The 17,289-nt window shown below is 40.9% G+C and overlaps 1 protein-coding gene across 5 annotated transcripts; it reads left to right on the top strand.

Annotated features, from left to right (window-relative positions):
• The first annotated feature begins 1,556 nt into the window (after window positions 1-1,556).
• On the top strand, window positions 1,557-13,283 carry LOC127919723 (uncharacterized). 5 transcript variants are annotated; one of them, XM_052503538.1, is made up of 7 exons: window positions 1,557-1,689; window positions 4,236-4,262; window positions 4,572-4,621; window positions 5,609-5,720; window positions 10,074-10,462; window positions 10,688-10,816; window positions 11,067-13,283. In XM_052503538.1, exons 4-7 carry the CDS (start codon window positions 5,699-5,701, stop codon window positions 11,256-11,258), a joined length of 732 nt encoding a protein of 243 aa, XP_052359498.1. In that variant the 5' UTR covers window positions 1,557-1,689; window positions 4,236-4,262; window positions 4,572-4,621; window positions 5,609-5,698; the 3' UTR covers window positions 11,259-13,283. The 5 variants fall into 5 exon arrangements, with proteins under 5 accessions (XP_052359498.1, XP_052359494.1, XP_052359497.1 ...); XM_052503537.1 differs by having other exon boundaries at window positions 1,566-1,731; XM_052503534.1 differs by lacking the exon at window positions 5,609-5,720.
• Window positions 13,284-17,289: the final 4,006 nt, after the last annotated feature.

Genomic DNA, 17,289 nt, shown 5'->3' on the forward strand with positions numbered 1-17,289 from the left:
AAGTATTAACACAGATAGTACAACATATCCATGCGTATCATGGTATCCAATGACTTTGTTATACTGGCATGAGTGGTATTAGAAGAATAGTCTAACCTACATTTCTGTCAAATTAAATCAACCCAATATATTGATGTACACAATAGATGGTTTAAAGAAGAAGCGGCCCCCCAAAAGTGTTGTTAAGTTGTTTTATTGACAACTTAAAAAGTGCCTTTGCCTCCAGGTCTTTTTCTAAAGTGAAAGTTGGTTAAAACTAGCTACTAGTCTAAACCCCATGCCTCAGTTTATTTTTCAGTCATGAGCCTATAATGAAGTATGACGCACACATCGTATTGCCTACAGTAATTTTCCAGTGAAGTATACTGTCCTCTCAAGCTGTTCCGAGTCATCATAAACACGGAAGCTGGGAGAAACCGACCCCCCTGTGGAAAAGTGAGACTCACAGGTACATGTCGGTTGTTTTGCTCGAGGACGCCAACAGGTCTCACAAGATTTGTCTGAAGGTCCCCCGGTACCAGTTGAAAAAAGTAATGGAGGTACAATATATATTGAGACTGTTTAGTGCCAAAAATAAGGGGTTAAACACATGTAAAAAATATATATTTAAAAAATAAATATACATATATTCCTGATCTTTCTTATATCTCTCAGATATAGGACACTTCAGAACAAACTTCCTATATATTCATTGGAGGGGACTATATGTGCTTCCATGTAGTGAATCTGTTATTCAATGCATTTGTATGGGCTATTAGCAGTAAGGCGCAAAATAATTTGATTTAAAAAAATGTATTTAAAAAATATAGACTTCAAGCAGTCTTGAAATTGAAAATCAAATAGGTAAATGATTATTGGTATGACCTCCTTAAAACAATTCCATATAGCTTCGGAGAATCTTACTTTGAGCCGACTTCGCCCTTCGCCAACCGCTCAACAGGGGCATTTGGTTCACACCCGCGATTTGATTGCATTTCTTTTACAAAAGAAATGCAATCAATTTCAATCTGGAAAAACTCCTCCTCCATTGTGTACTGGCCAGGTGAGCTAAAACAACATTCTCAGTGGAACAGAATGATAAATGAAGGAGTCACACCCATGCAGAGGAACAACATGTGAGCGGGCAAAGAGATTGAGTTGCAGGCTCGCCCAGGGCGTCAACATCGACTAAACCGTTCTGGCAAGCTCCATCAGTTGTACTTAAAAAATATCTAATTTATGTCGAACGTATTAACACAGATAGTACAACATATCCATGCGTATCATGGTATCCAATGACTTTGTTATACTGGCATGAGTGGTATTATAAGAATAGTCTAACCAACATTTCTGTCAAATTAAATCAAATCCATACATCGTTGCACACAATAGATGGTTTAAAGGAGAAGAGAGCTGCAACAGTCCCCCAAAATGTTTGTTTTATTGACAACTTAAAAACTGCCTTTCCCTCCACGTATTTTTCTAAAGTCTAAGAGAAAAAGTGTTAAATCTTGCTACGTAGTCTAAAGGCCACGCCTCAGTCATGAACCTATAATGAAATATGATGCACACAGCATATTGCCTACAGTCATTTTCCAGTGAACTATTACTGTCCTCTCAAGCTCTTCCGTGTTCAGTCAAGAGGACTTGTCACGCCACTTCTTACGCAACAGCCATAAAGAAGGAGATCAAACGTTGTTTGTTTTCTTGGTAAATTGCCTTTACATTTCTTACAGGCTACATTTGAATCTGGTAAGCTATGTTACGATAGACTTGTTTGTAATATAAGTGTTTCAATGAAGGGTTGATAGCCTTCCGGAAATGTATGATGTTTATTTTGTTCTAATTACTATTACCATAAATATTGGTGCTATGGTTCGGTTCCTGAGTAGGCTAATAAAATAAATATATGTCTGCTGAAGAAACGTGTCTTTGGTGAGAAGAAAGTGTTTTATACTTTGGCTTGAGAAATCCATTAGATACATTAGAGAAGTAGCATATGCTGCGTTCATGTGCTATCGGAATTATCGGAAGTTCTGACTGTAAAGTTTCACTTGAATGACCCTTCACATCAGAATTACAATTCGGGAAACTGTGTGAGCTACCGAATTGTGACCACTGACCTTTTACATTTTCGAACAAAAGATGATAACAATACGTTTTTGACAAGCACAAGATGGGTGCGGCATAAGGTAGCTAGTTTAACCATATTGATCATATTGTAACGTACCTGGGTTTATATCAATGTTAATCAAGCTAGCTAACGTAATTATAAGCAACGTTAGTTAGCTTATCAAAGTAGCTAAAATCGTATATGTTGAAAAATTGTTCCGATCAAAATGCACATGAATGAAACAAATCATATTTCCAACATCGCAGTTAGGAAATAGAACGCTCCGACGACTACATAACCGCAGCATTAACCTACGTGGAATTACGATCGCTCCCTCTGCTCACGCGTGCTGAATGCGCTTATAGAAATAGATGACTATAAAAACGTGTCAAACTGATGGGATACAGAAGCTACAATCCTTGCCAAATGAGGAGAGCTTTATCACAACTTCAAAATGGACTGAAGTAGGGAAATATGTATTCCAGCAATGAGCTGCAGTTTTGGAAGAACTGCGTCATTTTCAGTTTAGGTGACTTTGCGAGTGAACCTAGTTATCAGTCACAAAGTCAGCATTGTCTATATCGTAAACATTCATATACAAAAGCTTAAGGTTAGGTTTAGGCACAAGGTTAACAATGTGATTAAGGTTAGGGTTAAGAGTTAGGTTTAAAATCTGATTTTAGGAAGCGAAATGTAGAAACAGGAAGGGTTTCGGACGTTGTGGCTGTGGTAACTATTGAATACCCTACATTGCGAACCGCTAGTGTAATTTAGAATTGGTTTGCCTTGGCTATCACCACCCTGCATATAGACAGCATCCACACTGGAAATATGCAAAAATAATAGTTTAAAAAGACAAAGAGCGTATTTTCATCAGAACCACTAAGCCTAGGCCTACTCCCCAAACATATGTCGTGGCCCTAATTCATCCCAATGCAGTGTTCAATGAAAAATTGTTAATACATTTAGATCATTCCAAGGAACCGCATAATGAACTAAATTGAACGTATGTATATCGATAAGAAGACAGATTTAGGTTTGTAACCCTGAAAAATATGTGTTTCAACATGCCGAATTGAGACCCGTTTCAAATGACCATTCTTTGTGAATAACTGTTCAGACGCGAGATGCGAATCACTTCGCAGTATTCTGTTCTTTTTTAATCTCTTATATTAAATCATGCTTTTACTATACAATATGTGTATTGACTGTGATAAGTGCTCGGGAAATAAAAGCGTCTATATTAGCAAAACAAGGCTATGAAATTGCACAGCCATAGGCTTCTATAAGAAAGCGCCACACTGAGGTTACTACTACTTTGTTGAAAGTAACCTTAGTGTGGCGCTTGCTTATAGAAGCCTATGGCTGTGCAATTTCATAGCCTTGTTTTGCTAATATAGACGCTTTTATTTCCCGAGCACTTATCACAGTCAATACACATATTGTATAGTAAAAACATGATTTAATATAAGAGATTAAAAAAGAACAGAATACTGCGAAGTGATTCGCATCTCGCGTCTGAACAGTTATTCACAAAGAATGGTAATTTGAAACGGGTCTCAATTCGGCATGTTGAAACACATATTTTTCAGGGTTACAAACCTAAATCTGTCTTCTTATGTGTTCCAGGATACACTATAACCAGTTGATATTACAGTTTCAATAAATTTATCTTAAATATGTTTTTTTTATTGACTGAATTGACCTACATTAAACAATTTATCTGTTAGGATTCCTTACCTGTAATGGTAATGATACATTGGACATTGTTGACATATTTCCCAGTCAGACATTGTTCTAGAAATAGCTTGTTTTTGATTTGAGTACTGGAGTACTCAAACAGTCAAAAAAAAGTCAAACGCCCGTCCCTAGGTTTATACGGAATATTTAGGTGTATACAACTATTTAATGTAAGCCTATTTCAACTTTACTAGGTGTGTTTCACTCAAATAAAGGATTTATTGGAATGACATTTAAAATTGTAATTGTCATGTTGATTTGATGGGATGGTAGACCAATCCCAAAATTGTTTTGATCTATATTATTCATGATTAGTGTTTATTCATTTTAGTGTGGATTCTTCGAGTTTAAGTGCTTTTTTTGACCTACTTGTTCACCAGCATTTGTATTGTTTTCCCAACAGTCAGTGGGGAATCATCACATCAATGGGGTAAAGATATTTCAATTATAAAAATGTAAGATACGATATATATACATATACTATATATATATATACTATATATATACTATATATATATGAGGCTCCAGGTTATTTCCATGGAAATGACGTTGGCCCACGCTTTGTTTATTACATTTATTGACTTGCTGAATTTCAATTGTTTAAGAATTTAATAATTTACTCAAGGCATGTCTGGGTTCCTTACCTAATTTGCAAATGTGTATTTCTTGTTGTTTTAGTTAAATAAATTCAAATCAGTTAATAAAACAAAACATATACTGTTTTTATCATTTTATACAGGTTAAAGAAGATAAAGACTGAGTTTCTTCACTGTGAGAGGGAAAAAGAAGGTATCAGCCGAATTTCTTTTTTTGTTTGTAGTGTATTGTCATCCAATGGCCTTTTAAAGGAAATGTCTGATTCAGCTGACATATGCAGCATTTACCGTGAATGCGATCTCCGTGAACATTGCCTTGAAAAGCCGCATTGCCTGTTACCCGCAATTGGATTGAATCCCGGGTTTAGGCAACACTAGACCTCATATTTTACACGTTTAATGTTTTTCAATAAACAATTTCCATAAAGATTCAAATTTCATGATAGAGAAATTGAATATCATAAGAAGATAAAGTTGCTTGCTTACTGGTGACTTGTGGCCACTAGGGCCCCTCCTTCACTATATGAAAACAGTGTCTTCATGTTTTATGATTGGTTGTCATTCTATACTATATAAGGCCTAAGGCCAATTCTTTAAAAATCCACAAGGAAATCAAAAAGCTAGCTGATCCCCCTAGATTTCCATTCGTTGCGCTGATTCTATTTAGCATTCCCTCCAGAGACGATTTTCAACTTCCTTCAAACTACATGCAGACAAAAAAATGGTATCCATGAGTTCATATGACTCTGGGTAAGTAGAACAATTGCCAAAATCTCAAACTATCCCTTTAAGTTAATTTTTAAGTTATTGGCCTTTTAGAATTCAGTGTTCCAAACAAACTCCATTTCTAATATGTTTGTAGCACAGATGCCCTACTGTACATTTGGGACCCATTAAAAGAAGCATTACTAACTAGTCACGGCTCTAAATGGGAACACATCAAGTATATCACATTTGTCTGATTTATACCATAACCTATTGACAATTGTTTATAACACATCTTTGCTGCTTTCTTTTCATAGTTTTCATCATACATGTTTCTTCCTCTGTCGTATTAATGCAGAGTGGTCCAATTCCTATGTTGACATATAATAGTGACTCAAGCATGTCCATTAAATCACCACATGTGCCTGTGGGAGACTTGTACGAGGTTTGAGAAGTAGTACATTTTTCAAACTAGGATTTTGGCCGGGATGCGTGACGAATCTCTCTGAAAGTCAGTGGGACCTGGACATCAGAGAAGACAGATAGCTCAAAGAAGAAATGTTGGATGAAGATATCTCATTATATAGGTAGGCTATCAAGTGTTCGATTGGTGTGACAGAAGAAACATTCAATCAATGTGTTTGTGGATCTGCAGGTGAATGCATGTGAACAGTGTGACAGAAGAAAACATGGATGTAGGTGATGGGGGATGGTATTTGGACTGATGTCTCAGCTGTGAGGAGGTTGTTTGGCTGTGTTGGTCAGTGAGTGTCTGTGACACCCGGTTCCCTTTTCACCACCTCCATTGAAGAATCATTCCGGACTTGGATTTTACATTTCCAAAATGAAAGTTTAATTAAGAATTGACTGTAATTACCTGCCCTATTGGACATTAAAACAATACAGTAGCTGTACATTTTGTGCCGCCAAACAAAGCCATATTTTCCCTATGCTAACCAACGTAGGCCTACAGTATGTACTACGCAAAGACAGCTTTCTTTCACCTCCAACACGTCACAACTCGGACCCACTATCACCGACCCCATTGCTGAAACCCTCATTCACGCCTGGACTGTTGCAGCACCAGTCTCTACAGACTCCCTGACAAAACACTGGACCTAGTTCCATACATTCAAACTCAGCTGTCAGAGTCCTCACACACACCAGACCTTGGGACATCACAACCTTCATCAAACTTCACTGGCTCCCAGTTCAATCCAGCATCATCTTCAAGCAAATCTTGCTCACTGACAAATAGACTGGCCCTGACATACCTCTCCAGCCTCCTACACTCCCACCGATTTACTGCGCTCCTCTGACACTGGCCTCCTCACCCTCCCTCGCAACAGGCTCCGCTCCATGTGAGAACGTCCTTTAAGCAGTGCAGGCCCCCAGCTCTGGAACTCCCTCTCCATGTCAGAACCTCACAATCCATACACATATTCTAGTCCACACTAAGACTTCACACAGGCTTACCCAAAATGGCTGTTGTCCAAGCTTTTATCTGTTGTTGTTTACTCCCCTGGTTAGTCTGTCATCATGTTTAGTGTGCTGCCTGGTTAGTCTGTCATCATGTTTAGTGTTCTGCCTGGTTAGTCTGTCATCATGTTTAGCTTTCTGCCTGGTTAGTCTGTCATCATGTTTAGCGTTCTGCCTGGTTAGTCTGTCATCATGTTTAGTGTGCTGCCTGGTTAGTCTGTCATCATGTTTAGCGTTCTGCCTGGTTAGTCTGTCATCATGTTTAGTGTGCTGCCTGGTTAGTCTGTCATCATGTTTAGCGTTCTGCCTGGTTAGTCTGTCATCATGTTTAGCGTTCTGCCTGGTTAGTCTGTCATCATGTTTAGTGTGCTGCCTGGTTAGTCTGTCATCATGTTTAGTGTGCTGCCTGGTTAGTCTGTCATCATGTGTATTGTTCTCCTGGTTAGTCTGTCATCATGTTTAGCGTTCTGCCTGGTTAGTCTGTCATCATGTTCAGTGTTCTACCTGGTTAGTCTGTCATCATGTTTAGTGTGCTGCCTGGTTAGTCTGTCATCATGTTCAGTGTTCTACCTGGTTAGTCTGTCATCATGTTTAGTGTGCTGCCTGGTTAGTCTGTCATCATGTTTAGTGTTCTGCCTGGTTAGTCTGTCATCATGTTTAGTGTGCTGCCTGGTTAGTCTGTCATCATGTTCAGTGTTCTACCTGGTTAGTCTGTCATCATGTTTAGTGTGCTGCCTGGTTAGTCTGTCGTCATGTTTAGTGTTCTACCTGGTTAGTCTGTCATCATGTGTATTGTTCTCCCTGGTTAGTCTGTCATCATGTTTAGTGTTCTGCCTGGTTAGTCTGTCATCATGTTTAGTGTTCTCCTGGTTAGTCTGTCATCATGTTTAGTGTTCTGCCTGGTTAGTCTGTCATCATGTTTAGTGTTCTCCATGGTTAGTCTGTCATCATGTTTAGTGTTCTCCATGGTTAGTCTGTCATCATGTTTAGTGTTCTCCATGGTTAGTCTGTCATCATGTTTACTGTTCTCCATGGTTAGTCTGTCATCATGTTTACTGTTCTCCATGGTTAGTCGGTCATCATGTTTACTGTTCTCCATGGTTAGTCTGTAATCATGTTTAGTGTTCTCCCTGGTTAGTCTGTCATCATGTTTAGTGTTCTCCCTGGTTAGTCTGTCATCATGATTAGTGTTCTCCATGGTTAGTCTGTCATCATGTTTAGTGCTCTCCCTGGTTAGTTTGTCATCATGTTTAGTGTTCTCCCTGGTTAGTCTGTCATCATGTTTAGTGTTCTCCATGGTTAGTCTGTCATCATGTTTACTGTTCTCCATGGTTAGTCTGTCATCATGTGTATTGCTCTCCCTGGTTAGTCTGTCATCATGTGTATTGCTCTCCCTGGTTAGTCTGTCATCATGTTTAGTGTTCTCCCTGGTTAGTCTGTCATCATGTTTAGTGTTCTCCATGGTTAGTCTGTCATCATGTTTAGTGCTCTCCTGGTTAGTCTGTCATCATGTTTAGTGTTCTCCTGGTTAGTCTGTCATCATGTTAGTCTGTCAGTGTTTTCTCCCTGGTTAGTCTCTCATCATGTTTAGTGTTCTCCATTGCTCTCCTGGTTAGTCTGTCATCATGTTTATTGTTCTCCTGGTTAGTCTGTCATCATGTGTATTGCTCTCCCTGGTTAGTCTGTCATCATGTGTATGTGTATTCTCTCCTGGTTAGTCTGTCATCATGTTTAGTGTTCTCCCTGGTTAGTCTGTCATCATGTTTAGTGTTCTCCTGGTTAGTCTGTCATCATGTTTAGTGTTCTCCTGGTTAGTCTGTCATCATGTTTACTGTTCTCCATGGTTAGTCTGTCATCATGTTTAGCGTTCTGCCTGGTTATGTGTATCATGTTCTCCCTGGTTAGTCTGTCATCATGTTTAGTGTTCTCCCTGGTTAGTCTGTCATCATGTTTAGTGCTCTCCTGGTTAGTCTGTCATCATAGTGTGCTGCCTTTAGTGCTCTCTGCCTGGTTAGTCTGTCATCATGTGTATTGTTCTCCCTGGTTAGTCTGTCATCAGTGTGCTGCCTGGTTAGTCTGTCTCTCTGCCTGGTTAGTCTGTCATCATGTGTATTGTTCTCCCTGGTTAGTCTGTCGTCATGTTTAGTGTTCTCCCTGGTTAGTCTGTCATCATGTTTAGTGCTCTCCCTGGTTAGTCTGTCATCATATTTAGTGCTCTCCCTGGTTAGTCTGTCATCATGTGTATTGCTCTCCCTGGTTAGTCTGTCATCATGTTTAGTGCTCTCCCTGGTTAGTCTGTCATCATGTGTATTGCTCTCCCTGGTTAGTCTGTAATCATGTTTAGTGTTCTCCCTGGTTAGTCTGTCATCATGTGTATTGCTCTCCCTGGTTAGTCTGTCATCATGTTTGAAAAGCACTTAAAATAAAAATGTATTAATATTAAATCAACCTTGGTTCGGGCTGGCAGTCAAATAAGAAATAATAATAGTAAACTATGCACTCAGAATTTCAATAAATTCATTAGTTATCTGATTAGATCACTTTTATCCATAGACTTGATGAAGCACTTCAGCTTCCTACCCCACTTTGCTGGATTTCTAACAATCATGGACATGGTGAGAAAAACGTCTATTGACCATAGTGAAACACGTGCAGCATCACAGGTTACCATGGCTGTCAGGTCGAGAATATGATTTCAGGGGGATATTTGGAAGATGAACACTTTAAGACTGTAGCACCGACCTACACAATGCAACCTACAAAAGCACTTGAAGACAATTTCACAAACTTCGGGAGCAAGAAGCTTACCACTTTTGAGCGCACCAGTTGACTTGGATCACAGGAAGATGTCATCACAGCTGGAAACATGTACTGTAACAGCATCATGATGACCTCTTCATCCACATTTGACCTCAGCCTTTCTGCAGCAACCTTAGCAGCTGATGGGATTTAGCTGCGTGATTTGAGTTACAGCACCAACATTCAATACAGTACTGCCACAGTGTAAGACAACTAGCTGAGACTATACCCACAGCTATACCTTCAGAGATATAAAATGTGGAACAATGGTTGAACATCTGATATGTGATAACCACCCATCATTGTATGTTTAAAGAGATGCTCCAGAACTGTTGTATCGTTTCAACCAGTAGTTTTGAAAGTGGTGCAACAGGAGCCAAAACGAGCCTCCTGTACTACACCATCACATGATACGTTACGTCCTGCTAATCCTTATTATTACATGCTTTTTTCTGTATGCAATTCAGATGATATGTTACGAATTCAATTTATAAAATATGTTATGAATTTGTTGTGCTTAATAAGATCCAGGACTGCATCTTTGAATGAGATGGCTAATGATACAAAATGTCTATATTTGCAGGTTGTAAGTAGGATGTTCTGCACTCTTGACATATACAATGTTAAATATAGTTTCTAATTATTGTCTGTTGTTGCCACAGATGCTGTCGAATTCCTCGGCCAAATCAAAAAGATTGTGTCGGAAAATCGCGACAACAAGATACCTCTTGCAAAGCCGAAAAGTTCCAAGTTGAGAATCGGGGGTCTGGAGGACACTGTTCACGCTGGAGATGGTGAACAGTTAGAAGTTTGGAAAGACTGCTACCTTCCAAAGAGAATGGAGATGGTGGTCATTGGTGCCCTGGATGACTTCCGCTGTTCGGCAGCAGGATGGCAGCTGGTCCTCCTGTTATGTGAAGATGGCAATGTCTACGCCTACGAGTTTGAAGTTCTACACCTTGTTGCCAGAAGCTTGGAGGATCTCTTTAAATCTGGAGCAGAGTTCCCAGGACTGGAGAAACACAGATTTGGAGAATGCTTTGAGGAATTGGTAAGACCCAGCAATATTACATTAACTTAGCAAACGTATGAACTTATATTGTGTTTAACGTTAATAAATGAGGTAATCAAGTGTTGTTATTGTCAGTTACAGTAGGTCTTGCATTTATTCGTCTACATGTCATTGTTCTTGAATAATTCCAAAATGTAGACATACAGTGTAATGTGTCAATATGTCAGTTGCTGGACTAGTTATTCCACAGTTATATTTTTTCAGACTGAGGAAGAGATGAAGAAAGAGATGCAATGTGTTGAAATAAAGAAAATCAATGACGAGCATATTCAGTTCCGAAGAAGTTTGGAGATTGAGATACTGAGGAATCTCAAAGCAATCAGTCAATCTGAGGTAATAATTACTGTTTGATTCAGACTGAGGGTATGGTACACATAGCAAAACATGACAAAAGTGTGTATATTGAAATCAGGGAAAGTTTAAGACAAAAATCTATTATCTATGCTCGCCCCTAGGTGAACAAACCCTAATACTGCTGTTTGTTTATGTTAATGCTGTCAAAATGTCCGTAAATTATTATGGTAATATTGTGGTAAACTATTTGTGATTTTCCATAACCACTATGTTGTTGATAATGTTTCAGCCAACCTTTCAACCCAACAAAGTGGTGAGCCAAGTCGGACCGAATATTCAAGGCCTTCAAAGGAAGGACAACAAAGGAAGCAGGACAACTTCAATGGCTCAGACACAAGAGGATTACAATCCTCACAAGAGGATTACAAAAAGAAATCCAGCCCCGTCGCGGACCAGGATGCCTTGCTCCAAGACATACTAAATAACGTCTTTGCTCGCTTTGAGGACAATACAGTGCCACTGACATGGCCCGCTACCAAAACCTGGGACTCTTCTTCACTGCAGCCGACATGAGTAAAACATTTAAAAGTGTTAACCCTCGCAAGGCTGCAGGCCCAGACGGCATCCCCAGCCGCGTCCTCAGAGGATGCGCAGACCAGCTGGCTGGTGTGTTTACGGACATATTCAATCAATACTTATCCCAGTCTGCTGTCCCCATATGCTTCAAGAGGGCCACCATTGTTTCTGTTCCCAAAAAAGTTAAGGTAACTGAGCTACTGAAGTGCTTTGAGAGACTAGTCAAGGACCATATCACCTCCACCCTACCTGACACCCTAGACCCACTCCAATTTGCTTACCGCCCGAATAGGTTCACAGACGACGCAATCGCAACCACACTGCACATTGCCCTAACCCATCTGGACAAGAGGAATACCTATGTCAGAATGCTGTTCATCGACTACAGCTCAGCATTTAACACCATAGTACCCTCCAAACTCGTCATCGACCTTGGGTCTCGACCCCGCCCTGTGCAACTGGTTACTGGACTTCCTGATGGGCCGCTCCCAGGTGGTGAGAGTAGTGTCATGATGTTGCCCTCTTTGAGTACAGCGAGCACCATCCCCCGCGCTCTGCTTCTACAACCAGACTGCTGTGGGCAGAGTGAGGTCGTAAATTCCCAAGGAATTTCCCCGTAAATTCCCTGCCTCATCGACACACAGTTATAGAGAGTAGTTTTCATGGAGACAAAGGAAATCCTTCCACCTCACAGAACGTGAGGTACGAACAAATTTCATGTTCCAGATAAAGTGTAAAAGATTGGTGAAGAATCCAGCTACGAACTGGTGCGTTTGTCACAACAGCTCAAGAGAGACGGTGTGGCCACATTACCATAACGCTGTTTATATAATAGCCTCAGATATCAAATCAAATCAAATTTATTTATATAGCCCTTCGTACATCAGCTGATATCTCAAAGTGCTGTACAGAAACCCAGCCTAAAACCCCAAACAGCAAGCAATGCAGGTGTAGAAGCACGGTGGTTAGGAAAAACTCCCAAGAAAGGCCAAAACCTAGGAAGAAACCTAGAGAGGAACCAGGCTATGTGGGGTGGCCAGTCCTCTTCCGGCTTGCCGGGTGGAGATTATAACAGAACATGGCCAAGATGTTCAAATGTTCATAAATGACCAGCATGGTCGAATAATAATAAGGCAGAACAGTTGAAACTGGAGCAGCAGCACGGCCAGGTGGACTGGGGACAGCAAGGAGTCATCATGTCAGGTAGTCCTGGGGCATGGTCCTAGGGCTCAGGTCCTCCGAGAGAGAGAAAGAGAGAGAGAAGGAGAGAATTAGAGAATGCACACTTAGATTCACACAGGACACCAAATTGGACAGGAGAAGTACTCCAGATATAACAAACTGACCCCAGCCCCCCGACACATAAACTACTGCAGCATAAATACTGGAGGCTGAGACAGGAGGGGTCAGGAGACACTGTGGCCCCATCCGAGGACACCCCCGGGCAGGGCCAAACAGGAAGGATATAACCTCACCCACTTTGCCAAAGCACAGATATGAGGTTTACTACATCTAATTGTTGTATAAGATGAATAAGTGAAGAAGATACTGTTTGAATAATGGTGTCATATGATTGTGGACTGTTTAAACCTGTTAACGGGAGTGGTTCCCATTTGGGAACGAACCCTCCTACGTTCACCTGGAACGTGGTGCATGGAACGCAAAAATATTCTTAGAAATATTTAACCTCCACATATTAACAAGTCCAATAGCTCAAATGAAAGATAAACACCTTGTTCATCTAGCCAGCGAGTCAGATTTCTAAAATGTTTTACGGCGAAAACATAGCACATATTTATGTCAAACCACCACCAAAGACACAGCTCATTTGAATAGCCAAAAAATGCAATCAACAAACGCAGGTTTAAAAGAAAAATAATTCACTAACCTTTTGAAAATCTTCATCAGATTACATTTACATTACATTTAAGTCATTTAGCAGACGCTCTTATCCAGAGCAACTTACAAATTGGTGCATTCACCTTATGACATCCAGTGGAACAGCCACTTTACAATAGTGCATCTAAATCTTTTAAGGGGGGTGAGAAATTACTTTATCCTATCCTAGGTATTCCTTAAAGAGGTGGGGTTTCAGGTGTCTCCGGAAGGTGGTGATTGACTCCGCTGTCCTGGCGTCGTGAGGGAGTTTGTTCCACCATTGGGGGCCAGAGCAGGAACAGTTTTGACTGGGCTGAGCGGGAACTGTACTTCCTCAGTGGTAGGGAGGCGAGCAGGCCAAACGCAGTGCCCTTGTTTGGGTGTAGGGCCTGATCAGAGCCTGGAGGTATGAGGTGCCGTTTCACAGCTCCGTAGGCAAGCACCATGGTCTTGTAGCGGATGCAGCTTCAACTGGAAGCCAGTGGAGAGAGCGGAAGCGGGGTGACGTGAGAGAACTTGGGAAGGTTGAACACCAGACGGGCTGCGGCGTTCTGGATGAGTTGTAGGGGTTTAATGGCACAGGCAGGAGCCCAGCCAACAGCGAGTTGCAGTAATGACGGGAGATGACAAGTGCCTGGATTAGGACCTGCGCCGCTTCCTGTGTGAGGCATCGTACTTGCGGATGTTGTAGAGCATGAACCTACAGGAACGGGCCACCGCCTTGATGTTAGTTGAGAACGACAGGGTGTTGTCCAGGATCACGCCAAGGTTCTTAGCGCTCTGGGAGGAGGACACAATGGAGTTGTCAACCGTGATGGCGAGATAGCAGTCCTTCCCGGGAGGAAGAGCAGCTCACCCGTCTTAGGTTCAGCTTGAGGTGGTGATCCGTCATCCACACTGATATGTCTGCCAGACATGCAGAGATGCGATTCACCACCTGGTCATCAGAAGGAGGAAAGGAGAAGATTAATTGTGTGTCGTCTGCATAGCAATAATAGGAGAGACCATGTGAGGTTATGACAGAGCCAAGTGACTTGGTGTATAGCGAGAATAGGAGAGGGCCTAGAACAGAGCCCTGGGGACACCAGTGGTGAAGCGCGTGGTGAGGGAGACAGATCGCCACGCCACCTGGTAGGAGCGACCTGTCAGGTAGGACGCAATCCAAGCGTGGGCCGCGCCGGAGATGCCCAACTCGGAGAGGGTGGAGAGAAGGATCTGATGGTTCACAGTATCGAAGGCAGCCGATAGGTCTAGAAGGATGAGAGCAGAGGAGAGAGAGTTAGCTTTAGCGGTGCGGAGCGCCTCCGTGATACAGAGAAGAGCAGTCTCAGTTGAATGACAGTAATAGGACATGTTACACAGTACATTTATGTTTTTTTCAATAATATGCAATTTATATCCATAAATCTCTGTTTTCGATGACGCCATGTTGAAAAAATGCTACTCAAATGTCCGGAGAAATGATGATAGCTCCACCAGATAATGTCAGATAACAAGCAATACACATCATAAACTTTGACTAAATATACATGTTCTACATATAGATAGAAAGATACACTTCTTCTTAATGCAACCGCTGTTACATTTATTTTTAACGTTACAGAATTCGTTCACTAGGCTATAATATGAGACGGCGCTCACACATTAGCATTATGTCTCCTCTATGTTGGAGTCCACCTTTGATGTTCTTCGATCAGAAGCCGTGGAAGGAGTCATACTTACCAAAAACTGCGTTTTGTTTTCAAGTCTGTGTCTTTGGGCTATCAAACGCGACAAAATCCGTCTGAAATGCAGCCAAAATTCTAGTGGATGCGCATTAAAACTTCAAAATTACATATTATATGTCGACTAAACTGGTCAAACTAAGTGCAGAATCAAGCTTTAGCATGTTCTAAACGTGCTAAACAATTCTTAGCTCGAACAGACAAACCGACATCGTTTGGTCAATCCTGAAAGAAAGAGAGCTCCGGACCCGACGCGCGCATGAAAGTACATGTATTTTCGCGTAACCCAAATGTTTCAGCCTGCCAAAAGTCGAGGGAGCGCGCGATTCTCACAATGAAACGCCCCATTGAAAGGAGACATCGCGCTGAAGAGATAGAGTTTGGGAGAATGGCTGCCCTGAGAGTTCTGCTTTACATACAGACATAATTTGAACGGTTTTAGAAGCTTTAGAGTGTTTTCTATTCAATAATAATTATTATATGCATGTATATATCTGTTTACTATGGGCACGCAATTCCTCCAAAGGGGGCAGTAGTCTGCCCTATCTCTTAACCTCTTGCTCCTACCTGACACGCAGGCGTCCCATCTAGACATCTGGAAATGCAAATGCGCTACGCTAAATGCTAATAGCACTCGTTAAAACTCAAACGTTCATTAAAATACACATGCAGGGTATTGAATTAAAGCTACACTCGTTGTGAATCCAGGCAACAAGTCAGATTTTTTAAATGCTTTTCGGCGAAAGCATGAGAAGTTATTATCTGATAGCATGTAACACCCCAAAAGACCCGCAGGGGACGTAAACAAAATAATTAGCATAGTCGGCACTACACAAAACGCACAAATAAAATATAAAACATTCATTACCTTTGACCATCTTCTTTGTTGGAACTCCTAGATGTCCCATAAACATCAATATTGGGTCTTTTTTTCGATTAAATCGGTCCATATATAGCCTAGATATCGATCTATGAAGACTGTGTGATCAACGAAAAAAATAGCGTTTTATAACGTAACGTAATTTTTAAAAATTAAAAAGTCGACGATAAACTTTCACAAAACACTTCGAAATACTTTTGTAATGCAACTTTAGGTATTAGTAAACGTTAATAAGCGATCAAATTGATCACGATGCGATGTATATTCTATAGCTGTACGTCTGGAAATAATGTCCGGGTAAATCTCAACCAAAATCTCAACCAATCTCAACCAAAATATCTGGTCGGAGACCTGAAGAAATGGGCTGTCTCTTCTTCGTTTGACCAAGAAACAAAGCCTAGGCAAATGACAAGACTGTTGACATCGTGTGGAAGCTGTAGGTATTGCAACCTCAGCCCCATTTAATCTGGTTCACCTTTATCAATCGGTTGAAGTGGCGCATGGATATATTTTTCCATTTTCAGTGATCAGATTTTCCTGCACTTTTCGATGAAACGCACGTTCTGTTATAGTCACAGCCGTGATTTAACCAGTTTTATAAACGTCTTGAGTGTTTTCTATCCACACATACTAATCATATGCATATACTATATTCCTGGCATGAGTAGCAGGGCGCTGAAATGTTGCACGATTTTTAACAGAACGTTCGAAAAAGTAGAGGGTCGACTTAACCTGTTTAAGTCGACCCTCTACTTTTTCGAACATTCTGTTAAAAATCGCCCAACATTTCAGCGCCCTGCTACTCATGCCAGGAATATAGTATATGCATATGATTAGTGTGTGGATAGAAAACACTCTGACGTTTCTAAAACTGGTTAAATCACGGCTGTGACTTTAACAGAGCGTGAGTTACATCGAATAGCGCAGGAAAACCTGATCACTGAAAATGGAAATAAATATCCTTGCGCTTACTTCCAGGAATTGTTCAAAGTGAACCGAATTACATGAGACCGAGGTTTCAGCGCCTACAGCTACCACACGTTGTCTAGAGTCTTGTCATTTGATTCGCAATTGATTCTTGGTCTAACCGGTTCAAGGGAACTCCTTCCCTCCGTTCTCCGACCGGATGTTTTGGTCGAGCTCTCTCGGCCATGTTTTTTTCCAGACGACACCTATAGAAGTTAAATAGCCTCCTGATGAATTTTATCGCTTATTAACGTGTACTAATACCTATAGTTGCATTACAAAAGTATTTTGAAGTGTTTTGTGAAAGTTTATCGTCGACTTTTTGAATTTAAAAAAATGACGTTACGTTATGAAACGCTCTTTTTTTCCGTTTATCACACAGTCTACATAGAACGATATCTAGGCTATATATGGACCGATTTAATAAAAAAAAAAAGACCCAATAGTGATTATGGGACATCTAGGAGTGCCAACAAAGAAGATGGTCA

The sequence above is a fragment of the Oncorhynchus keta genome, unplaced genomic scaffold (assembly GCF_023373465.1).
Source record: "Oncorhynchus keta strain PuntledgeMale-10-30-2019 unplaced genomic scaffold, Oket_V2 Un_contig_17431_pilon_pilon, whole genome shotgun sequence".
NCBI lineage: Eukaryota > Metazoa > Chordata > Actinopteri > Salmoniformes > Salmonidae > Oncorhynchus > Oncorhynchus keta.

Coding starts and splice junctions, on each gene's coding strand:
- LOC127919723 (XM_052503534.1), top strand. Junction 4,622..10,073: donor CTGTGAGAGGGAAAAAGAAG/GTATCAGCCGAA, acceptor TTGTTGCCACAG/ATGCTGTCGAATTCCTCGGC. Junction 10,817..11,066: donor AAGCAATCAGTCAATCTGAG/GTAATAATTACT, acceptor ATAATGTTTCAG/CCAACCTTTCAACCCAACAA.